Source organism: Leopardus geoffroyi, chromosome X (genome assembly GCF_018350155.1).
Source record: "Leopardus geoffroyi isolate Oge1 chromosome X, O.geoffroyi_Oge1_pat1.0, whole genome shotgun sequence".
Lineage (NCBI taxonomy): Eukaryota > Metazoa > Chordata > Mammalia > Carnivora > Felidae > Leopardus > Leopardus geoffroyi.
In genome coordinates, this window is record NC_059343.1 from 125,545,940 (window position 1) to 125,572,444 (window position 26,505).

The 26,505-nt window shown below is 37.0% G+C and overlaps 1 protein-coding gene across 1 annotated transcript in view; it reads right to left on the reverse strand.

Moving 5' to 3' along the window:
* Window positions 1-2,686: 2,686 nt before the first annotated feature.
* GABRA3 (gamma-aminobutyric acid type A receptor subunit alpha3) overlaps window positions 2,687-26,505 on the reverse strand; it is a 337,898-nt gene continuing 314,079 nt past the window's right edge. Inside the window, exons 9-10 of the mRNA XM_045471027.1 lie at window positions 21,503-21,714; window positions 2,687-4,698 (exon numbers count right to left, since the gene is read on the reverse strand). Of these exons, the coding sequence (XP_045326983.1) occupies window positions 4,363-4,698; window positions 21,503-21,714 (548 nt within the window). The 3' untranslated portion in view covers window positions 2,687-4,362. The remainder of the gene's footprint in view (window positions 4,699-21,502; window positions 21,715-26,505) is intronic.

Genomic DNA, 26,505 nt, shown 5'->3' on the forward strand with positions numbered 1-26,505 from the left:
CAAGACCCTGCCACATCAAACTCAGGCCAAGGATATGGTGTGGGGCTTGAGGAAGTCACTACCAGATATGAGTTTGGCCCTTGAATTCCCAGGTTTAACCACCTTGCTGTCTTGGTATTTAACCAAATTCTTTTGAAGCTGCCAATCCATGTGAGTTGTATGTCAGGCAACCAAAGATAGGGGTTGTGCTCTTTAGGTGGGCTGGTATGGGGGTCCAAGGATGTGGTGACACTCAGAGGTAGAGTGGACTACTAGGGAAGCTGCTGGAAAGCATACTATAATGTCTTGGCTCTGATCAGCTCTCTATTTACTAATTGGGAAACTAAGTCTGAGTTCAGGGGAGGGACTTACCCAGCACCATCACTTAACATCTGTGATGAGATTAAACCCTGGCTAAAATCCAAGTGTTCATTCTCAGTATTTTCCCATGATATCAAATTGTTGGAGCTCCAGAAGAAGCAAGGCAAAACAGATCCAGATTTCTCTCTGATGGAAAAGGGTAGGAGGCCTCAGAGGGAAGCCTGCCCAGTCAATAAGGGCAGGTACCTTTAGCCTCACTCTAGTGGATGATCACATGATTAACATTTCTAGGCAGAAGAGAGTCTGTGTAATTCAAAGCTGTTGAAATTGAATGAAGAAAGATCCCTGCCTCCAATTCTAGGGTTTCTTTGACAGAATTTCCCCTAATTGTGTTCTTCCTTTTCCATTTCACTTCATATTCATTCCATGTTCTGCTAGACTTATTGGAAGGATTCAGAGTTTCAGAGGGTTGCCTACTGAAGCTCAGACTGGGAAGCCCTCTGAAGGGTGTCATAATACAAATGCATCCTAGATGGGCCAGTGAGCTATGCTTGAGATTTTCAGAGGTTCCTAGTGCCCAGGAATGCCTTGCTCTCCTTCCCTCAGTACTTTAACACTAGGAACTAATAGGCCATTAATTGAATGCTCAAGATTTAAAAGTACATAGAAGCAAACAATTATTTAAGTAGAAAAAATATTTAAAATGATTTAAAACAGAGCATACTTAATAGTACCTGGATGCTCTTAGAGTTGTTTTAGAAGTTTGCACATTGCTTTTGTTTCTATTAATCTCCACTGATCATGGTTTAGTTTCCTTTCCAACACCACCCTAAATAATCCCTCCTTCATGTAGCTCTCATCTAGATTAGCATTCATTTATTCATGCTTATTGAGTGCCTATTTTGTGTTAGGCATTCTTACAGCAGCAGCTAGAACTGATATTCTAAATATCACAAAATATTTGAGTCCAGAAATACAGGTCCCAATTTGGGATAAGGGTTTCAAACTCTAGGAAGTTCAGCAACAGAAGTGCTGATGGGGACAGACTGAGCTTTCCCTAAGACTGGAGGGGGGCAGAGGCATTTCTTTTTTAAAAATTTTTTTTTTAACATTTATTTATTTTTGATACAGAGAGAGAGCATGAGCAGGGGAGGGTCAGAGAAGGAGACACAGAATCTGAAACAGGCTCCAGGCTCTGAGCTGTCAGCACAGAGCCCGATGCAGGGCTTGAACCCACGGACTGGGAGATCATGACCTGAGCCAAAGTCGGACGCTTAACCGATTGGGCCACCCGGGTGCCCCAAGACAGCAGAGACATTTCAGAGGCAAAGTGGTTTCAGAGGGTTCTCAAGGAAACAACACTTAAATATTGGTATGCAATTTTCCCAAAGACGCGGCCATCTGGTTGTTCTGGGGATATGGTTGAACTGGTGAAGGGATTGTGAGACTGTTGCAGCAGCAGGGCATCCATCAGATGACCACAGGGATGGAATATGCACTGAGGGTCAGATTGGCCAAGTCCCTCATTTTATTTCAGACAATAAAAACTTTTATATTATTTGAACTGCTCTCCCAAAGAGAATTCTCCCATCATCTAGGAGCCAGGTGATTTCCTCAAGATCTCATGAGATTATTTCCCATATTTTTCCTAACTCTGTAAGAAATAAGGGTCCTCATCTATTTCCCAACACATGCATCAACCAACCAGACACCCACTCTCCCTCTGCCTAATAACTATTACCTAAGGGAACTATTGTCTAAGAAAAATTGTAACCAACGGGAAAGAGAAAGTCTTTAGAATTGCAATAAGAATTAGCTATTTCCTAGGATTGGGTGAATTTAGCAGAGGAAGCAGTGCAGGTGTTTCCTTCTCTGTCTTATTGGGTAATGAGACCCCAGAGTCAATCAAAGCTATGTTTTCACATGGGGTCCATTTTTGATTACTGTAATAGGTCTCTTGCTCAGGGGATACCCTTTTTTCCAGCTTATTTCAATGGTGGTAAGAAGTGGAAAGTAAGGGTGACTTGAGAGTGGTAGTGAAAGACAACAAAGTACTGCCTATGGTAGGCAAAGAGTAACCAAAAAATGTTCTCCAGTCTGAATACAATTCAGAAGTTTAATAAACAGCCGCTAAACATTGCACCAAAGCATTTGGACACACAATTTCTACAGAAAGGCAAAGGTCAGGCTTTCATTTTAAACTCCTTAAGACAATCATTAACAGCCCTACCCCCCCACCCCCCACCCCGCCACCCCCCCCACCCCGCTGTCCCCACATATCCACAACACTATACCCTTCTAGTCATGAATTTGCCTATAGACACACTCTTAGGAATAATGGGACTGGCATGCATTATCCCAGCAATGGCAAGGAAGCAGGGGATGGGGGAAAGATGGGTGCAAAGGCAACCAGTGGCTGTTAGATCCCTTAGGAGCTTTATTTAGGGAGTGGGAAGGGACAGTCTGCTTTTGGTGCCATCTGTGGCTTTACTTTGGGCTTCTAGGATATTCTGGACTAGTGGCTGGGGCTACCATCTTAATATCATTCCATTGAGCCGTGACTATTAGAAGTGGTTTCCTTGGGTGATACATTGTGACTTCTTCCTACAAATCTTTTTGGTGTCCAATTAAACTGCATTCAGGACTCAGTAGGACTGTTGAGATTGTGCTGATTCAGAGGTCAAATGTACCTTGCTTCTCAGTCTTGTCTTCATTTTGGCCTTTGGAAAGGGACTCATGATAGTTCTCTATTACAGACACATATAAGGAGCCTAGGCAAGTCATTCAAACATCTGAGACTCAGTGTATCTACCTTATAAAAATTTTACAATTATAATACATTAAGAACAAATGAGATCAAATGGCCCCTAAATAATATATTATCAACCTGGTAATAATAATTTACTTGACTCAAAAACCAACTAGACTTCAATTCACCCCTCTAAGAATTGGCATCAATAGAGAACCAGTTTGCTGACAAGGTGAGAGCAAAGTTCTTAGGCCTGGGCTAGCATTTGGGGTGTGGAGGGCATGGAAGGAAGAATTTGACTTTCACCTGCCAGTGGCTTTCTTTTTTGAGCCAGACTTCAAGCTTCCACCACCCAGCCCAAATCTCTTACCCCATCCAATATTTGACTAGTTGCCTTGGCAGGGAGGTGACTTTCCTCTCTAATTAAAAAAAAATATATAGGCATTTGATCTAGATCTTTTTGTTTCTGTTTGTCCCTTTTTAGTATAAATTACAAAAATACTTGATCCTTTTCGTGAAGAGTTTGCAGGCAGTAATGAGTCCAAACTAAGCAGTGTCCAGCTGGCTACAAAGGGGTGGGGGAGGGTCAAAGAACTTAAGAGAACTTTCCCAAAGGAGAAATATACCAAAGAGGGTACTATTTTCCTGAGGGGCTGAAACTGGCAGGGCATCAGCCATCTTTAGACCAGGCTGGCCTAGTTGATTCTGTTTTGGCTATCTATCATTAACAGTGGTAAGCCTCAACTGTCCCCACTAACCTCCAAGCCAATAAAAAGGCTGGAGCCATGTTTAGAGGTTAGCACTGGCTCCTGCCTTTGCTATCAGTACTTATACTTAGTGGGCCGTGGCGTAGGCAAGGGAGGTGGCAGACCAGGGCCACATGGGATAGACTGGCTCCCTCAGGAGTTAGAATCATATGATCTGGACCAGTCAACAATCTTCTTTGCTCTGGACCACTCAAATAGCCAAGGCTCCCACTACAGGTAATAGAGTCTCCTGTTCTTTCTGCAGTGGGCAGAGTGCAATAAAATACATGCAGTGCCCTCAGCTGGGGGAGACTGGCAGACTAAGGTGAGCAACTGAACAAATGGCAGTGTTTGGCTCTGATGAGGGTATACTCAGCAATGTCAAAGGGGCAAGTAATTTTTCTGTTATTATTTTTTTCATTGAGACTCATAAATATGAATTGAGAGTCACAGCTTGGTAGAGAGTTAAAAAGAAGAATCCTGAAACACAGAAAGGGGAGCCCTGGGGTTTGGGTACCTGGATGCTTCCTAGGGTATACAATGCTCTGGTTGCTGCATCACCACTATCTATTGTTTGCGGATCATGCCCTTGATAGCTGACTCCCTGTTGACATAGGTGGCCCAATAGACTAGATTAAAAATGGCAAAGAGCACAGGAAAGATGATGCGGGAAATTTTGTCAACCTTGCTGACACTGTTGTAGGTCTTGGTCTCAGTTGGGATGTCCTGCACGTAGGTGGTCTTGGGTGAAGCAATAATTGTCGGGGTTGAGGAGGCACTGGGAGCAGCGCCCTTGGAGATGGTAGAGAACTCAGTGTCCTTGGCCAGGTTGATGGGATAGGTGGTTCCCACGATGTTGAAGGTGGTGCTGGTTTTCTTTGTTGGGGCTGCTGGTGTTTTCTTCTAGGAGTCAGAAAAAGTAGGGAGAAGGGGGGATAAAACAAAAGCTAATTAATTCATTACACAGATCATCTTCAGAGGCTTTAGGGAGGAGGAACCATGAGGGAAGTTAAGAAACAGGGGCTAGGAAGCCAATAGCACTGAGTAGCCAGGTTTGTATCTAAGGATAATTGAAGATGAGTTTGAAAACAGAAAACTTGCATCATCCTGGTTTACTAGTTATGTGGCTTTGGCCAAATCACTTATCTTCGAGTTTTAGTCTCTTCATCTGTAAAATGAAAATCAAAATATTTGGCAGGGTTGTTGAGAGGATCAGATGAAAGAATGGTGCTAAGAATCACTGGAAAACTGTGAAATATTGGTCACATGTAGGATCTTATATAATCATGGGATTTGATCCTCACAGTAACCCTAACAAGTAGATAGGTGAGATTATTTCCATTTGACAGATGATAAAACTCAGCCTCAGACTGAGTAGCAGAGCCCACACTAGCCACCTCGGCTCCTGACTTTAATCCAGGGCTGTACTGTGCTGCTTTGTATAGGTGCGAGGCACTTTTTGGTTACCCGAGAAATAACTCCAAAAGGCTTCAACCATCAAGTGGCACATCCCCTGTGAGGAAGAGAGCTATATGAGTCTGAAAATCATTTCATCTTAAAGACACAACAAATACTATGGCATGTTTACATGCATCATTACAACAGTATCTCACCCTTCATGCACTGTAAATGTGTTCAGCAAGCTAGGGAGCACCCCAGAGTTTTCTACTCTCTCATGGCTGTAGGCAGGGGCCAAGACCTCCTCAGGGAGCTATGCAAATATTTCCCTCTGATACAGCAAAGGCAGGAAGAGCCAGAGTCTTGCTATGACACTGCCTTTTGTAATTTTTTTTTAGAATTAAAGAAAAAAGGGAAACAAACATGCATATATGTGCCCATTTGTTCCTAACTATATAATTTGTGTACACATGGACCTTCATGTAGAAAAAACAGAGCTCAGATCTAGATCAGAAGAGAGAGGCTGATGAAGGGGAAGCCAAAGGCAGTGACAGTGCATAGTCTACAGTGTTTGCTGCCTCCCTCTGTAGTCTGGCCTTTTCTTCTTTCCATCCCTTTTTGTTTCTAAGGAAAAGTGAAGATAGAGGAGCTTCAGAAATGCCCAAGAGTGTTTGATGAAAAGTGACAACTACTTGCATTACCTTAATTTCACACACCTCACATTGTTCCCTTTCTCAATGTTATTTTCTTCCCAGCATGTGTATTTTACTTTACTCCTCTCCTTCCTACTTGTTTCTTTCCAGGGTTTTTCTACTCCCAGTCTTTTACTGACCCCTTTATCCTAATCTCTTTCTTTTCTTTTCTTTACACCATTTTGATCTTTTTTTTCTCCCATTTAGACCATACTGCCATTTACTTTCCTGATCCTAGTAACTTTGCCAAATACTTACTGAATACCTACTGGGCCAGAAACTATGCTAGGCATTTAGGGATAGGTGGGAGGGTTAAAAGATGAGTCCATTTCAGTCCCTGTTGTCCAGGAGTTTACAGTACAGTGGGGGAGAGGGCTGTAGGAACACATGAGTGCCATATAATGTGATCAGTGTTCTAATAGATATGAGCAAACTATGATTGGAATTCAGTAAAGTGAGGGGCAAAGTACCTACAGGTATTGGAAAAGGTGGCTCAGAGAAGATAATGAGGCTTGTGAGCTGTGTCACAGAAGATGAGCAGGAACTCGCCAGTTGAAGATGCAGCACAGGTCAAGGGCACTGCTTGCTTGAGGGATAACAAGAAGTCTGCTATAGCTGGATCACAGTGTACATGACAAAGGCCTTGTATGCCATGCCCTCCTGCTCTGACTTCCCATCCTGACTTTAGGGTTTTAAATGAGAGGGGCAGTGGGGCAAATGAGAGAGTGTTGGTTTAAGTAAATGAACAGTCTCACTAATAGGACCTTTATAAAGCAATAATCTTCTTTCTCTTTGAGAATTGCAGCCACAATGCTGTAAGTGGAAGGAGCACAGAACTCTAAGGCTTCTAAGAGCCTTGTAAATTCCTTAAATACTACATGGGACTCATTTATAATTAGCAACTTCATTGTGCAAATAGAGGCCTGCTGCTAAACGCCTCTGCTATTAAATAAAAGAGCACTTTGTTTTCCTTATTAATTTGCTTAGTAATCTCTTTTTTGTGGGTAGAAAAAAACAGGAAAGAAAAAACCCCACTATCCTGACTTTGCTATACACTTTCACATGTTATTTAATTTAGTCATCATATAAGCTGGTTATAACCAAATCTCTGAAACAATCATTCCAAACAGCAAACACTTTCTGTAGCTCCATAAGCACTTTGTGTTCTATAGGTGAGAAGAAGCAGCAGTTGATTTAATCTCAGATTTTTAAAGGAATAAAGGAAAATTACCTTCTAATTCCTCTTGCCCTTTCCAACATGGCACATTTTAATCAGCCATTCTAATTTTTACCTAAATTGTCAAAGAAGGAAATCAAAGCAAAAGTTGTAGTGTTAAGGAGACAGAAGCAGGAGACAGAGATTAATGGTTAATATTTTTCCATTTCTGTATCTAGTTTTTGATTTGATAGATACAAACTAGACTGACTTAATTTTGACCAAGTTGTGATTTTATTCCTTCCTAGCCCAGTGCCTGGTTTAGGCATGTGATAGATGCTTACTGAATAAAAAGATGACCCCCTCCCATTGAAGATTCTCAATGTGACTTCCAGTTTGTACCTCCTTAGTCTTGACCTCTCCTATACAGAGAACATATCTCTATAGTTTAGCTGGAAGTAATTCCCATACCATCAAACTGAAATTGACTCCTCCAAATTCTCCCAAGCAGTATTACTTCCAGAATACCTTTTCTTTTAGAAAGCCACCTCATGTGGGTTTTGAGAAGTGCCAACTATAGGGTTGGAGCGCTGAATGTACTTGATACCCAGCCAGGACCTTAGAGTATATACGGATATAGTCCAATGCCTCTGTATCCACCCCCTAACATATATCCAAATTTCCTGAACCCTACTTTTCATAAGTGGGGCAAAGTAATAGCATATATACTATAAGGGATTCAAAGACAAACCAGAAAAGTGACAAGAAAAGTCCAAGACCAGATGGCTTCATGAGTGAATTCTACCAAACATTTAAAGAAGAGTTAGGACCTATCCTTCCCAAATTATTTTAAAAAATTGAAGAGGGAACATTTCTAAACTCATTTTATGAGGCTAGAATTACCCTGCTACTACAACCAGATAAAGACACCACACACACACACACACACACACACACACACACACACACATATTACAGCCCAAGATCCCTGATGAACATACATGCCAAAATCCTCAACAAAATATTAGCAAACCAAATTCAACAATATGTTAAATAAAAGGTTTATATACCATGATCAAGTAGATCCACAAATCAGTGAACATGATACACCACAATAACAAAACAAAGGAAAGCATTTGACAACATTCAACATCCATTTATGATAAAAACTCAGCAAAGTGAGTATAGAAGTGTTCCTCAACATAATAAAGACTATATATGACAAGCCCACAGCTAACATACTCAAAGGTGAAAACCTGAAAGCTTTTTCTCTAAGATCATGAAGAAGAAAAGGATGTCCACTCTCATAATTTTTATTCAACATAGTATTACAGGTCCTAGCCAGAACATAAAAGAAATAAAATGCATACCAATTAGAAAAGAAATAAAACTGTCATAATTTGCAGATATAATTCTATATATAGAAAACCATAAAGACTCCACTAAAAAAACTACTAGAACTAATAAATTTAGTAAAGTTGCAGGATACAAAATTAACATACAGAAATCAGTTGCATTTCTATACAGTAATAATGAACTAACAGAGAAATTAAGAAAACAATTTCATTCACATTTGCATAAAAACAATAAAATACCTAGGAGTAAATTTAACCAAGCAAGGGAGGTTTATGACATTGATTAAAGAAATTGAAGACAACACAAACAAATGGAAAAATATAGTGTGCTCATGGATTGGGAGAATTAACATTTTTAAAATGTCCATATTACCCAAAAACAATCTACAGATTCAATGCAATCCCCATCAAAACCACAATGGCATTTTCACAGAACAAAACATTATAAAATTTGTATGCAACCACCAAAATACCCTGAATAGCTAAGCAATGTTGAGAAGGTGGAACAAAGCTGGAGGTATCATGCTCCCTGATTTCAAACTATACTACAAAGCTATAGTAATCAAAATGGCATGGTACTGGCATGAAAATAGACACATATTTTAATAGAATAGAATAGGGGGTTCAGAAATAAGCCTATGAATATATAGTCAATCTATGACAAAAGGAGGTAAGAATATACAATGGGGGAAAGGCAGTCTCTTCAATAAATGGTGATTGGAAAACTGGACTGCTACATGCAAAAAACCAAACTGGATCACTATCTTATACAATATACAAAAATAAACTCAAAATGCATTAAAGAACTGAGTGGAAGACCTGAAAACATAAAACTTCTAGAAGAAAACATAGGCAGTAAGCTATTTGTCATCAGGCTTAGCAATGATTCTTTGGACAAATCTCCTCAGTAAAGGGCAACAAAAACTAAAATGAACAAATGAAATTACATCCAACTAAAAAGCTTCTGCACAGCAAAGGAGACTATCAACAAAATGAAAAGACTACATATTAAATGGGAGAAGATATTTGCAAATCATACATCCACTAAGGAGTTAATATCCAAAATATATAAAGAAGTTATACAACTTAATATAAAAACCAAGCTAATTAAAAATTGGCAGAGGACTTGAAAACATACAGATGGTCAATAGACATATGAAAAGATGCTCAACATCATTAATCATCAGGGAAATGAAAATCAAAATTACAATGAGAGATCACCTTACATTGCTCAGATTGGCTATTATCAAAAAGACAAAAAAGTAAAATGTTGGTGAGGATGTGGAGAAAAGGGAAGCTGGATACAGTGTTGGTAGGAATGTAAATGGATGAAAAACTATGGAAAACAGTATGGAGGTTGCTCAAAAAATTAGAAATACCATATGATCCGGTAATCCCACTACTGGGTATTTACCTAAAATCAATGAAAACACTAATTTGAAGGGATACATAGACCCCTATGTTTATTACAGCATTATTTACAATATCTAAGATATGGGAGTAGCCTAAGTGTCCATTAAGATGGATAAAGAAAAAATGGCATACATATTCGATGGAACATTACTCACCCATAATAATTAAATCTTGTCATGTGCAACACATGGATGGACCTAGAGGGTATTATGCTAAGTAAAATAAGTCAGAGAAAGACAAATATCATGACTTCACTCCTATGAGGACTTCAAGAGACAAAACAGATGAACATAAGGGAGGGGAAGCAAAAATAATATAAAAACATGAAGGGGGACAAAACATAAGAGACCCTTAACTATGAAGAACAGAGGGTTACTGGAGGAGTTGTGGGAGGGGATGGGATAAATGGGTAAGGGACATTAAGGAATCTACTCCTGAAATCATTGTTGCACTATATGCTAATTTGGATGTAAATTTTAAAAAAATTAAATAAAAAATTAAAGTTTTTATTTAATGTAAAATATGAATCTAGGTAGATTTTTTATAGAGATATTTAGCTCTTATATTCTGCTTTGTTAAAAAAATCTTTTTCTCAAAAAAGTATTCTGGTGTCTTAGTCAAAACTATAAAAAAAATAAAACATTACAAAATTTTTTAAGGCAATAATAATAAAAAACTAAACTTTTCCAAGATATGAATTGAAGTTGAGTATTTTTTCTAATGTGAAATATTATTCTAGACCATTCAAATATCCTTATTTGAAAATAAAAACAGGATAAGAATTACTGTATTTTCAAAACTTAGGTAAGAATTTATGAATATTTTAAAAGCAGTTCTAAGAATAATAATCTTTTTAAATGTAGAGGCTTATTTCTTAATTTTATTTGCTTTATTTTTAATTTTCAAGAGTTTAATGAAAGTAATGCACATAGTTTTTTATTTAAAAAAAGAACTTAAAGGCTTATAATGAAAACCAGAAACCCTTACCTAAAGCAAGTCTTAATTATTTTTAATTCTCTTAACTGATATTTCTAAATTTCTAAATAATATGCTTATGCTGCTATTAGTTTCATACATAGCCAATCTTTTCATGATAGAAATTTAATTCATTCATGCAACACTTCCTCCATCCTCCAATACAAATATAACAATATTTTAGTTCAATTAATAACCAGTGGTAACATCATTACAAATTACTATATAAATACATCTAGCATCCTGCCCAAACTGGACTAATCCCTCTCCAGGTTTGCTTCTTGCTGCATCATAGCTTTCATTTTAGGACTTCTGTTCACTTATCTCCTATGTTGGATACTCTCTTTTCTGGATTCAATGTCCTTCTCTTTTATGTTTTACTGTTCTATTTTGTTTTGCTTTGTTTTGGTTTTGGTTTTGGTTTTGGTTTGAGAGAGAGAGAGAGAGAATGCAAGAGTGGGGGAGGGGCAGAGGGAGAGGGTGGGGTGAGAGAGAAAGGATGAATCTCAAGCAGGCTCCATGCCCAGCATGGAGCACAATGCAGGGCTCAATCTCACAACTGTGAAGTCATGACCTGAGCCAAAATCAAGAGTGGGACACTTAACTAACTGGGCCAACCAGGCACCCCTCTTTTGTTTTAATAGAACATATCCTCCTATGTCTTCCTAAGGTGGAGTGTATGGGAAGTGACATTTCTGAGATCTTAGTAGTCTGAAAATACTGTACCTTTCCATTTAATTGATACTTTGGCTAGGCATAGCATTCTAGGTTGAAAGTCATTTGTCCCTCATATTTATGAGATTTACTACTCTGCTGTCTTCTACCATACAGTATACTTGAGAATTCTGATGCCATTCTGTTAACAATTTCTTTGCAAAAAACATTCTAGAATCATTTTATTTATTTTTAATATGAGATTTATTGTCAAATTGGTTTCCATACAACACCCAGTGCTCATCCCAACAGGTGCCCTCCTCAATACCCATCACCCACACACCCCTCCCTCCCACCCCCCATAAACCCTCAGTTTGTTCTCAGTTTTTAGGAGTCTCTTATGTTTTGGCTCCCTCCCTCTCTAACCATTTTTTTCCTTCCCCTCCCCATGCTATAACAAGCAATCCTAAAATTTGTATGGAACCACAAAAGGCCCCAAATAGCCAAAGTAATTTTGAAGAAGACCAAAGTAGGAGGCATCACAATCCCAGACTTTAGCCTCTACTACAAAGCTGTAATCATCAAGACAGCATGGTATTGGCACAAAAACAGACACATAGACCAATGGAATAGAATAGCAACCCCAGAACTAGACCCACAAAAGTATGGCCAACTAATCTTTGACAAAGCAGGAAAGAATATCCAATGGAAAAAAGACAGTCTCTTTAATGGTGCTGGGAGGAATGGACAGCAACATGCAGAAGGATGAAACTAGACTACTTTCTTACACTATTCACAAAAACAAACTCAAAATGGATAAAGGACCTGAATGCGAGACAGAAAACCATCAAAACCCTAGAAGAGAAAGCAGGGAAAAACCTCTCTGACCTCAGCCACAGCAATTTCTTACTTGACACATTCCCAAAGGCAAGGGAATTAAAAGCAAAAATGAACTATTGGGACCTCATCAAAATAAAAAGCTTCTGCACAGCAAAGGAAACAATCAACAAAACTAAAAGGCAACCAACAGAATGGGAAAAGATATTTGCAAATGACATATCGGACAAAGGGCTAGTATCCAAAATCTATAAAGAGCTCACCAAACTCCACACCCAAAAAACAAATAATCCAGTGAAGAAATGGGCAGAAAACATGAATAGACACTTCTCTAAAGAAGACATCCAGATGGCCAACAGGCACATGAAAAGATGCTCAACATCGCTCCTCATCAGGGAAATACAAATCAAAACCACACTCAGATATCACCTCACACCAGTCAGAGTGGCTAAAATGAACAAAACAGGAAACTATAGATGCTGGAGAGGATGTGGAGAAATGGGAACCCTCTTGCACTGTTGGTGGGAATGCAAATTGGTGCAGCCACTCTGGTAAACAGTGTGGAGGTTCCTCAAAAAATTAAAAATAGACTTACCATATGATCTAGAATCATTTTAGACTATCACTTTATCTCTGGTTGTCTGAAATTCATTATGATGTGTCTCTATGTGGGCCTATGAAGTTACTTTTAATCTGGAGACTTATGTATTTCCATTTGTAAAAATGTATTAGTTCTTTGTTAATTTCCTTTATTCCCTTTTCTCTGTTCACTCACACAGCAGCTTCTGAGTTGGATGGACTTCTTGGATACATTCTTAAGTCTCTTACCTTTCTTTTACATTCTCATCTTTTTTTCCATTTTGCCCTACTTGTAGGGAGGTTTTCCTCAGTTTATTTTCCCATATCTCTACTGAAATTTTTATTTTGGTACTTCGTTTTAATTTTAAGAGCTCTTCCTTATTCTCTATTTCCTTTTATATTAGCATCCCATTGTTTTGTGAATATAATTACCACTATAAAAGTTAGAATTTTCTTAGTTCCCTAAATTATCCCTGTTCCTTCCAAGATGAGTTTTTTTAAAAAATCTTTGCTCTTCTCTTTCACATTGCAAACATCACTTTGGTTTATTTTTTAAAGTTTATTTATTTTGAGAGAAAGAGAGAAAGAGTGAGAGGGGCAGAAAGGGAGGGAGAGAGAGAATCCCAAGCAGGCTCCACATTGTCAGCACAGAGCCTGACACAAGGCCTGAACTCACGAATTGTGAGATCATGGCCTGAGCCGAAATCTAGAATTGGACGCTTAACCAACTGAGCCACTCACACGCCCTTTTTTAAAAAAAAATTTAAATGTTTATTTATTTTTGAGAGAGAGAGAGAAATAAAGAGTAGGAGTGGGGAAGGCGCGGCCGGGGGGTGGGTGGGCACAGAGGATCCAAAGTGGGCTCTGTGCTGACAGCAGACAGCCTGATGAGGGCTCAAACTCACAAACTGCAAGATTATGACCTGAGCCAAAGTTGGACACTTAACCAACTGAGCCACCCTGTTGCCCCAGCAGACATCACTTTGGTAATCCTTAGTATGCCAATATTATTTGGCAACATAAAAGATGCCTGCATGCTCAGTGTATCTGAGCTGATCTTGTTGACTGGTTGATGACTTAAGGAGATGAGTAGAAAGCAGGTAATTTTTTATGGAGTACTTCAAAATGTCAGTATGTAAAGGTTGTTATTCTGGAGACATTCAACTTCTTTAGAAACTTCTGATGTTCTTCTGGAAAGTATACATTTGACTGCAAACGCTTCACATGTTGGGCAGGCTCTAAGGTCTTGACTACTCTGTACACAGACTTATAACCAATCTCCATAGTTTCTTTATTCTCTGCTATACCAAGCACCTCAAATGCTGAGTTTCTCTAAGTGTTATATCTTACTCCAGCTTGATAGATTAATTCTTATTCTCTCTTTCCACATTCATTCTTTTAAATAAATATATTAAAATTTCTTGTCTGACTAAAATCCCTTCTCCAGTTCTCCTGGTGCTTATTTATACATATTTTATTTATTGAATCTCATTTTAGTGGGATTGTAAACGGAAGCAGTGATAAATACATGTGGTTGATCCTTAGAAATCCACAGTTAATCTATTTTTCAGAATGCAATTATAAGGTAGTCTTTTGTCTTCATTTGTAAATGAAGTTTTGTTTCCACCTATTCCTTCTTTTCATTTCCTTTATAATCTACCCCCTCCCATTTTATCTTATCCTTCATCATAGTACAAATAAAAAATAAATTTTTAAATCATGTATATTGTTTTTAAATCCATTCTAGTTTTATGAAGCAAATAAGGTTTAATATGTCTCTCTAAAGGAGGGAAAAAAGTAAACTGAGATATAATTAGATTCCAATATTTTTATTTTTAATGCACTTCATTCTTCCTGTGGGTCAGTGGTTCCAACTGTTAGTTCCCTCACATTGTAGCAGTATAGACAATGTATAGCACCCTCACATTAGAGATTCATTTTGATGTGTTCCATAGGATTTTCCTCCCAAATCTCATAATTGCTTTCTTTTAGATAACTTAAATGGATTGACCATGGAGGGGGCTAAGGAAAGATTTCATCACCATATTTGCAGAAGAGTTTTAGATGATTCTTTTTGTTCTTTTTTTCATTTTCAGCATTCCTTGGAATTGGAGAAATGGTCATCATTTTTGACATCCAGTCTCTTACTAATCTATTCTGGTTCTCTCTCTGCCTTCAAAACAACCCTGTACTTCTTCCTGGCCATTAAAAAAAAAGTCTACCATATTTTTTTCACAAGACATACATGACAGCCTTTCAGATATCTGAAATTAGCAATCATCATCCCCTTGAGCTATGTACCCTTTCTCTATTATAGAAACCAAACTGGAACAGAACCAAACTGGAATGGTACACTTTAAACATGGCCAAACCAGTATAGAAGAAAAAGGGTGTATTATCTTACTTGTTCTGGGTAATTCTTAACTCAGACTCAAATCAAATTTGGCTTTTTGATAGTTACACCACATAGAAGACTTACATTAAATTTGTTTTTTCCCTATATCCCATCATCTTATTTATAATGTGCAATTATTGTTAAGCTTTCTTATTAAGAACTAATGGGTTTTTTGTGTGTCTATGTGTAAGAATTTGTTTGATTCAGCTAATGTTTATCTCTTGATTTCAGCCTATTCTCTCAAACTTCAGAAATTCTCTTTAGGGCACCTGGGTGGCATAGTCTGTTAAGTGTCAGACTCTTAATTTTGGCTAGGTCATGATCTCACTGTTGTGAGATCAAGCCCCATGTTGGGGTCCACACTGGGCATGTATCCTGCTTAAAATTCTCTCTCCCTCTGCCCCTCACTCACTGGCTCTCTCTTTCTCTCTTCCCCCCTCTCTTGCAAAACAAGAAATTCTATTTGATTCATAACTCAGAAGATACTCTCCAATAGTCATGAATGCTTGCTTACAAACTTGAAGCATTAATGACAAAATTTAAGAGGAAAGGGTTAAAGATGAACCCCTGTGGATTATCACAGGGACGTCCATTCAAGCTGAAATCTATCCATCAGTCAATTCTATTTGACTCCAATTAGTCCATCAGTGACATAAGCTTAATTGTACTATTTTTTCAACTGCTATTTCTTCTTTATGAAGGCATTTAAAAAATAATTTAGATGTCTTGATAAAGTCTATGATATTTCCTGATCTACCAGTCTAGTAAACTTTTTGTAAAATTTCTTAAGGTTAGTTTGGCATAATTTCTTCTTAGTGAATTCAGGCTGGATATCAGTGATTAGTGCTAATTTCTCTTAAAACATGTTTAATAATATATTCTAGGGAACTTTCGGTTTAATATGTCAGATTAAGGACATCTTTTCTTCCTTCCTCTCTCTGGAACCAAGCAAATACTATTAGGAAAATGAGAAACAGAAACACAAACTCCAGTTTTGATGAAATATGAAAGCATTTTTAACCTGATCCAAAAAAGTAAGGGCTCTCAAATGCAGTAAAAATTGGATCGGGGTAAAGACAACATTGAAGATGCCTGCTGTTCTGGATTTCAGGTCAAGAATAGAGTCCTAAAAAGTGAGTGGCATGATCTGAGTGAGGAAACAAATGACTCCCATTTAGAAACAAGATCAATTTTTAGGCTGGTAGTGAGAAAATCCTGAAACATTGTTTGACCACATATAGTGGCAGAGGAGGTAGAGAGTAGAAAAATTAAGGAATATTACACACATACACCTCTGCACCATACACAGAGGGCTTTCCTATACAACAGATGATGCTCAAATTAGTGTCAACTACTCAGTACTGTCCTACTCACTCTCTCAGTCCCTTCCCAAAATGATACTCTCACACACAGCAGGGCTAGTAAAGAATTCCCCCAATGCAACTTCAGGTAATAATTGAAAGCTAGCTAATATGGTACTAATACAAAATATGTTACAAAAAGAGGGGGAGGTGAAATGACCAATAAAGGATTTTGGAACAACATACAAAGCAAACATAACCATATAAAAATAAATCAACAAAGATCATAATATTAATTTAAGGAAAAAAATACTATCCCCAAAATCAAGGTGAATAGACACCTTGAATGGTCAGAGACATGGAAGAAAGGCTTGAGAAAAATGAGCATAGTGAAGTGGAAAATCAGTTAAAAGTTCTTAGAGAAAAATAATAAGACAGAGCTCTATGATATGTATATATAATTTGTGCTTCTAGGAAGAGAACAGAACAAAGATATGTTTTAGGAAAACTTTAGGAAATTTTCATAAAGATAGTTGTTAATCTACAGGCTTCTTCTCAAACTATTCAAAAAAACAGAAATGGAAGGAATTCATTCTATGAGGCCAACATTACTGTGATTCCAAAACCAGACTCCACTAAAAAAGAGAACTACAGGCCAATATCCCAGATCAACACAGACACAAAAATCCTCAACAAAATGCTAGCAAATCAATTCCAACACTACAGTAAAAGAGTCATTCACCATGATGAAGTGGGATTTATTCCTGGCCTGCAAAGGTGGTTTAATATTTGCAAATCAGTCAATGTGAATCACCGCATTAGTAAAAGAAAGGATAAGAACCATATGATCCTTTCAATGCATGTAGAAAAATCATTTGACAAAGTACAACACCCATTCATGATAAAAACCCTCAACAAAGTTGGGATAGAGGGAACACACCTGAACATAATAAAGGACATATATGAAAAACCCACAACAAATATCATTGTCAATGGGGAAAAACTGAGAGCTTTTCCTCTATTGTCAGGAACAAGATATGGATGTCCGCTCTCACCATGGTTATTAAATATAGTACTGGAATTCCTAGCCTTAGCAATCAAAAAACAAAAGGCATACAAATCAGCAAGGAAGAAGTGAAATTTTCACTACTTGCAGATAGCATAATACCCTATAGAGAATATCCAAAGGACTGCACCAAAAATTGCTAGAACTGATACACAAATTCAGTAAAGTCATAGGATACAAAATGAACATACAGAAATCTGTTGCATTTCCATATACCAATAATGAAGCAGCAGAAAAAGAAATTGAGGAATCAATCTCATTTAAAATTGCATGAAAACCATAAGACACTTAGGAAGAAACCTAACCAAAGAGGTAAAAAATCTGTATTCTTAGAACTATGAAACACTGATGGAAGAAATTGAAGTTGACACAAAGAAATGGAAAAACATTCCATGCTCATGGATCGGTTGAAATGTCCATACTACCCAAAGAAATCTACACATTTTATGCCATTCCTGTGTAAATACCACCACAATTTTTCACATGGCTAGAAAACACAATCCTAAAATATATATGGAACCACAAAAGACCCTGAATAACCAAAGCTTGAAGAGGAAAAACAAAGCTGGAAGCATCACAATTCTGGATTTCAAGTAATATTACAAAGCTATAGTGATCAAAAGAGTATGGTACTGGCACAAAAACAGACACATAGATCAGTGGAACAGAATATAAAACCCAGAAATGAACACAGAACTATATGGTCAGCTAATCTTTGACAAAGCAAGGAATAATATCTAATAGAAAAAAAAAAAAAGACAGTCTCTTCAACAAATGATGTTGGCAAAACTGGACAGTGACATGCAGAAAAATAAACCTGGATCACTTTCTTATACCATCCACAAAAATAAACTCAAAATTAATGAAAGACTTAAGTGTAAGACAGGAAACTATCAAAATCCTAGAGAAGAACACAGGCAGTAACCTCTTTGACATCAGCTATAGCGACTTCTTACTAAATATGTCTCCTGAGGCAATGGAGACAAAAGCAAAAATAAACTATTGAGACTTCATCAAAATAAACAGCTCTGCACAGCAAAGGAAATAATCAACAAAACTAAAAGGCAACCTATGGAATGGAAGAAGATATTTTCAAATGACATTTCTTATAATGGGTTAGTATACAAAATCTATAAAGAACTTATCAAATTCAACTTCCCAAAAATAAATAATCCATTTAAAAAACTGAGAGAAGACATGAATAGACATTTTTCCAAAGAAGACAAACAGATGGCCAAGATGCATGAAAAGATGCTCAACATCACTCATCATCAGGAAAATACTAATCAAAACTACAATGAGATATCACCTCACACCAGTCAGATGGCTAAAATTAACATCACAGGAAACAACAGATGTTGGCAAGGATGTGGTGGAGAAAAGGGAACTCTCTTACTCTGTTGGTGGGAATGCAAACTGGTGCAGCTGCTCTAGAAAACAGTATGGAGGTTCCTCAAAAAGTTAAAAATAAAACTACCCTATGATCAAGCAATTGCACTACTAGGTATTTATGCCAAGGATATAAAAATACTTATAGCAGCATTATCAACAATAGCCAAATTATGGAAAAAACCCAAATGTCCATCAACCGATGAATGGATAAAAAGGTGTGGTGTATGTATATTACACACACACACACACACACACACACACACACACACTATGGAATATTAACCATAAAAAAGAACAAAATCTTGCCATTTGCAATGACGTGGATGGAGCTAGAGAGTATTATGCTACATGAAATAAGTCAGAGAAATACAAATATCATATGATTTCAATCATGTGGAAATTAAAAAATAAATCAGATGAATATTGTGGGGAGAAAGGGAGGCAAACCAAGAAACAGACTCTTAATCATAGAGAACAAACTGATCATTACTGGAGAAGTGGGCAGGGGGGTGAGTTAAATGGTTGATGGATATTAAAGAGGGCACTTGTTGTGATGAGCACTGGGTCTTGTGTGTAAGTGATGAATCACTAAATTCTACACCTGAAACTAATATTACACTGTATTTAACTAACTGGAATTTAAATAAAAACTTGAAAAAAACACATGCTGTCCTAAGAAAAAAATCATACAGATACATCAAGATATATCCTTGTAAAGTAATTGGAATTCTTAAATAAAAGATACATTTGTATGGACTTCTAGGCCATAAAATCAAGTCCTCTATTATATGAGAGATTCTCAGTCTTGCCTTAAATTTCTTCCTAACAACATTCAGTGCTAGAATTGAGCATAGCAATCAATGTCTATATGGACATCAGAGAGAGAATGTGACCCATGAATTGTACAACATCCCAACTACAATTCAAGTATAAACACAATTGACAGATAATTTTACACATGCAAGATAGTAGGAAATATGATTCCCATGAGCCCTTCTTAAAAAACTTCTAGAGACAGCTTTGAGGTAACTAAGCAACGAATGGAAAAATGGATAAAAGGACTATTTTGAGAAGATGGCCCATTTAAATGTGGAACTATGACTAAACTATAGGAATTATGACTGCATAAAAGCATGTAAATTCTACAAACTTTGACAATGCAGAAATAGCATTATAACAAACAATAGTTGAGAAATGACAGGGACTGACAGAGAAGGTCAGAGGTAAAACAAGTATACTAATTTTCTCATGTCTTGAAGTGTGTAAGGGGTCAGTAGATCCTGTTCATAGATGACAAATCAATTATTAGATGGATAAATATATTTTAAGGATACAAAGGCAACAACTAGACTAAGTATAATAATAAAACCAGCCAAAATTTCCTATGATAGAGTGGATATAGTTACTAGAAATATGCTTATTTCTTCATAATTTACAGCAAGGAGTTAATGAATTCTATCTAAATAGTGAAAATCTATTCTAAAATTTTGCCAACTCACCAGTCTGTATTCTATGAAATATATCTTTTCCTCCAGTTTGAAAAATCTTCATTATCTTTTCTCTTCTCCATGATTCTTCATATTACTGGAATGGTTCTGGGACCACATCTGCCAGTTCTTTTTAGCATCTTTGGATAGTCTTCATCTAGATCTAGAGATCTGAACTCTTTTAAAGCAGCCAAGGACAATAATCTTGATTTCACAGTATTTATGTTTTATTCATACCAGTTATAGTTGGTTTATTGTTTTTTTTCTTTTTACCTCCTTCCCATTTCTCCACCAATCCAACTAACATTTATTCAGCTTTTATTACGAATCAGGTACTGTGCAAGAATGTTGGCTAGTTAGAAAGATGATGCAGATAAGACCCTGCCCTCAAGATATTCAGTCTAGTGAGGAGGCAGATAAACAACTCTAATACAAATACAGGATTTTAATAATAGAAACACTCTTCCCCTACCACAATAAAAGCTAAAACTATCTGGATGATTCTTAGAAAGATTCTATAGAGAAAATAGCATTTCATATGGGTCTTGAAGAATGAGTGGATCTTCCCCAGGCAGGAAAAAAAGAAAAGAACATTCTAGGTAGAATGTAAAAAAAAAAATAAGCAAACATACAGAAGGAGTAATGATCACTTTAGTTTGACTATAATGAGAATATACTGAAAAGTGAGGAGCAGAGTTGGCCCTGGAGATTGTACACTTTTCTGAGTGGCTTTATAAATACAGTGTGTTCCCCTTGAGTTTAGTAGTATCATACTTAGGATTGGTCCCTCACCACAAGATGTCAACACTCCAAGATACCTACCCTCTTTTACCCCCAGCAAACACTCCACATTGCCAAGAAACACTCCAGTTGAGAATTGGATTGATGACCCCAGTGAATAGCACACAGCCTTGGCCAGTTCCCAAAGGCTGCAGGCTGCCCACTCCTGGTTCCAATACAGTTCTCTCAGGGAGTGCTTCCCAGCCCCCACCTTTGCTCTATCTCACCTTCATCTCCAGGGCCTCTGGCACCTTCTTGCCTTCCCAAGCCCAACTCCGCTTGGTGAAGTAGTTAACAGTGGCAAATTCAATCAGCGCAGAAAATACAAAGGCATAACAGACGGCTATGAACCAATCCATGGCCGTCGCGTATGCCACTTTAGGTAAGGAGTTTCTGGCACTGATACTCAAGGTGGTCATGGTGAGAACAGTGGTGACACCTGGGGAGAGAGAAAATGAGAACCAGTTGCCAGTGGAAGACATTTAGAGCATATGTGATGAGATCACCAACTTCCTACTTACAAGGAGGAGCTATACCCCACTCAAAATGACCCCCTTAAAGTAAAATACAGAGAATGTCAATGTGGGATGGTTCTACCTAGTAACTACCCCATCCTAGTTATCACAGGAATAGTAAGCTCCGGTAAAGCACTTTTAAACGTTGTCCTGTAGTCTCTGCTTAAACATTTCTATTGAAGAACAGGTAACCTATTTCATTGTAACAGAACTTTTTAATTAGAAAACCCTACCTTCATTAGAATACCTTCTTTAATTAGAAAACCTTCAGTCTGAGCTGAAACCTGCCTTCCTCTAACTCCTAGCCCACTGACTGATCTTAGAATTCTTTCTCTGGCAACACAGGAAGGAAAAGCCTGCTTCCTCCTCCTCTCCCCTTCAGGGAGTTGGAGATGGTGGCCATGATTCCTCGTGAATCTATTAATCTCCAGGATGAACATGGCCACTTTCTTCTCTTGTTTCTCCTCCTTCCCTTCTGGTAGTTTTCTTTTGAACAGCCCATAACTGAACTCAACACTCAGGATCTTCACTTCCCTTACTGTGGACAGTATTCTCCTAATACTGTAAAAAAACCACTGTAGAAAATGGTTCTTTAACTTCACCAAAGTCTTTGTACTATTGAGCTTTGTGGACAACCAAAGCTATTCCAATATCTATTTCTCTTTTTTTTAAAGTTTATTTATTTAGTATGAGTGGGGAAGGGGCAGAGGGAGGGAGGGAGGGAGAGAATCCCAAGCAGGCTCTATGCTGTCAGTACAGAGCCTGACATGGGGCTTGATCTCATGAACCATGAGATCATGACCTGAGCTGAAATCAAGAGTTGGGCACTTAACTAACTGAGACACCCAGGCAGCCCTCCAATATCTATTTCTTGTGAGTTTTTATCAAGCCAGGATTTTTTTAAATAAAGTGATTCTTTTTCTTGGTGGCGTTATTAAACTAAATTTAAGATTTCCCTTTATTCACTTTTAAATTCTATTAAAATCATTTTTCTAATCTTCATTTTATATATACATATGAGCTATATAGTGTTGCGGCTAACGAGTGAGCTTTACAGTCAAATTGATAATAGGCTGACATTCTGGCAATTCCACTTACTGGTAATATACCTTGAACAAGGTGATATATCCCACAAAGCCAGTTTTATCATGTGTAAACTGTGTGTGATCTTACCAGCCTCAGAAATTTGTTTGGGGTTCCAGTGAGATGATGTTTATAAAGCCCATAACACAATATCTGGTAAAGAGTAAGCACTCAAGAAATAGTAGCTTCTATAATTAACATTACTCTTATTTTCACTGTTGTTAATAATATTGTCATAATTATATGATTAATTATAGTGGTATAATTATAAACAAATTTTAAACAATAACACTATAATAATAATTTCATAATTGTTAGCAATAGTATTCTAGCCTCAAATACCTTCACTAGAAGTTAGAAGTCCTGAGTTCTGCCATTTACTTGTTTCATATCTTTGGCAATTTATTTGATCTCTCTATGCATCCGTTCTGCCTATCTATGAATATTTCCTAAGTCTCTATACCCTAGAATTTTGACAAGATACTTTTTATACCCAAAATCATCCAGATTTGAGGACAGGGGAGTAGTCAGACCTTCTTTCTGAGTGTTAGCATGCTCAAGAGGATAGGGAATGTAAGTCTGGGTCAAATAGGGCATAGAAAGAAGTCTTAATGTGGTGAGAGATATTATATAGAAAAGCAAGCAAATAAGGCCTATCTATTAACTCTACCCAGAGAGTCAGCCATGTGTGCTGCAGCCTCTTGGGCCTTCTTTCACATCTTGCTCCCTCAAGTACCTTACTTATACGTTTGCTATATAAATGAAAATCCAGACTGGAAAAGACTTAGTACAGTTTCAACAGAGAGATCCTAAGGAAGCACCTTTGTACAAACTAGGTAGTCAGCAAGGCTGATTGGCAAAACCAAATTTTAATCCCTATCAGGAATCAGCTACATAGCCAGTACCTATTAACAATCTATCTGAGTATGTTGCCTGGTAAGTTCTGGGACTGAACCCAAGGGTCAGTAATCCTCTGACCACACTGAGCAAGGAGTGATTCATGGGAGAAACAAGCTACCTTACTTATGGTTATTAGCAAATGCAGTTGTCTACCCTGGCACAGTCATAGCAGTGTGCCTATGCATGGATGGAGAGAACTATACTGCAACATAAGTGTTTCTGTATCATATCTCAGTAGAAATTTTTATGTTTTAGCCTCTAGAGCTTCATTAGAATAGTCGTGAAGAATTCTTAGCTAGTCAGCTGGTAGGATTCTCAATCAAACATTTACATTTTATGGATGAACAATGAGGTTTGGCATTTTAAGAGATCCAGTCTTACCACCCAGTACTTCTCTTTCAAGACTCTTCTAGAAAGTATTTTGTGACTGCCCCACCTCACTTCCATGAGCACTTCTAAAAATCTAGGACACTTCTTTGAGAATACATGTCTGTCTCTACTACCAAAGCAGGAATTGCTTGAGAATAGGGATCATGAGTAATCTGTCTCTATCCCCTCAACCTTGAATATATACCTGGGACAGAGTAAGCCCCTAGTACATGTGTGATGAATGAAACTGCTCTACCCTCCCTGGCCCCAGATAACTACTCCTCTGTTTTATTTCAGTATGGTTACATTTTTTTCCCTTAGAGTTTCATACATATCATATAGTATGCACTCATTTGTGTTTGGCTTTCCTCACTTAGCATAGTATTCTTTAAATTCACTCATGTTGTTGAATCTATCTTTAGTTCATTCCTGTTAATTTCAGAGTAGCATTCCACTGCATTGATATAACAATTTGTCCATTCACCTATTAATGAACATCTGGACTATTTCCAATGTTCAACTATTATGAATGAAGCTTCTGGGAAGATTTACATATAAGTCTTTGTGTGAGCATATGTTTTCATTTTTCCTAGAAAACACTTAGAGATGCAACTACATGATTATATTGTAAGTAAACCTTAACTATAGGAGACTGCCAAACAGCTTTTTAAAGTGCATGTACCATTTAACATTCCCATTAGATGTATGAGTTTCAGTCAGCATGAACCTTTGACTTATGAAAATTTAATATTAGTTGGTAGCTTTACACATTTCACTGACAATGAAAGTCCTTAGAACACCTTATCTCCATCTCAACTTACATACACTGCATTAAGGTCTAGTCTTTTATTCTAAATATGTCATATATCCAATAAGCTGCTGTTATTATTTTATACATTCAATTGACATTTACCATTCCCCATATATTTATTATTTTCATTGTTAAAATGCATCTTAAACCTTCCTTCTTGGATAATTTTCTTTTTTCTTAAAGAACTCTTAGTGAGGGTTTGACAATAATGAACTCTTAATTTTATTTTTTTATCTGAAAAGGTCTTTATTGTTTCTATTGAAGTCAGCTGGTAATCTATCACTATTTTAAAGGCAATGTGTTTTTCTAGGCTACTTTAAAGTTTTTCCTCTTTGTTTCCAAAAGTTTCATTATTATGTGTCTCTGTTTATGTCTTTTAATTTATCCTCCTTAGGTGCATAGAGCTTTTTGTAATTGTGCATTTATGTCCTTTATCAGGTTTGGACAGGGTTCAGCCATTATCTCTTCAAAAAATTGCTTCTATACCATTTTCTCATTTTCCTTCTATGATTCCATTATGTCTGTGTTAGACCTTCTCAATAAATCATATATTATTTCTCTGTCTTCTGCATTTTACACATTTTTGTCTTTCTGGGCCTCATTCTAGATATTTTTTTCAGTTAATGGGTTCTCCCTTCAACTATATCTAAACCACTGATTTTTTAATCTATATTTTCCTGTTTTAGAATTTCTAGTTTGCTTGTTCTCTCACATGTGCTTTTTCTACCTAAACACACTGTTTATATAATAGAATTCTTGTATTAGTTTCACCTACTTGAACGTGTTCATCATAGCTATTTTAAAGTTTGATAACTATCTGAAATTCTATTAGGTCAGTATTTTTAATTGGGTTATACATTGTATACAATAAAATAAAAGTAGATTTTTGTACATTTCTTTTTTATGTTGTACATTTCAAAGTGGGCAAACATATACAGTTATATAACTACTACCCAATGAAGACATAGAATATTCTACTTTACCAATAAGTTCTCTTATACCCATTTTCAGTGAATCCACCACCCCAGAGGAAGAACCGCTTTGGTTTCTAACAGCATAGCTTAGTTTTGCCTGTTTTGGAATTTCATATAAATGAAATCATATATTATGTACTATTTTATGCCTGGCTTCTTAGTTTGACATAATTTTTGAGATCCACCTATATTGTTATGTGAATCAATAGTTGTAAATTCACTGTATGAATATGCCACAATATAAACACACATTCACTTGTTGATGTACATCTGGATATTTTTCCAATTTGGGATTTTATGAATAAAGCTATTATGAACATTCTTGTATAAGCCTTTTATAGATATATACTATGGATATATATTTTTTCATATCACTTGGGTATGAAGTGAAATACTTAAATTTTAGGGCAAATATATTTTTACCTTTTAAGAAATAGCCAAACATTTTCCCAAGTGATTGTTCCATTTTACAACCTCACCAGCAATGTGTGAGAGATCCATTTGCTCCTCAATCTCACAAATATTTGCAATTGTCATTCTGTTTTAATTTTAGCCACTCTAGTGTTTATAAAGTAATG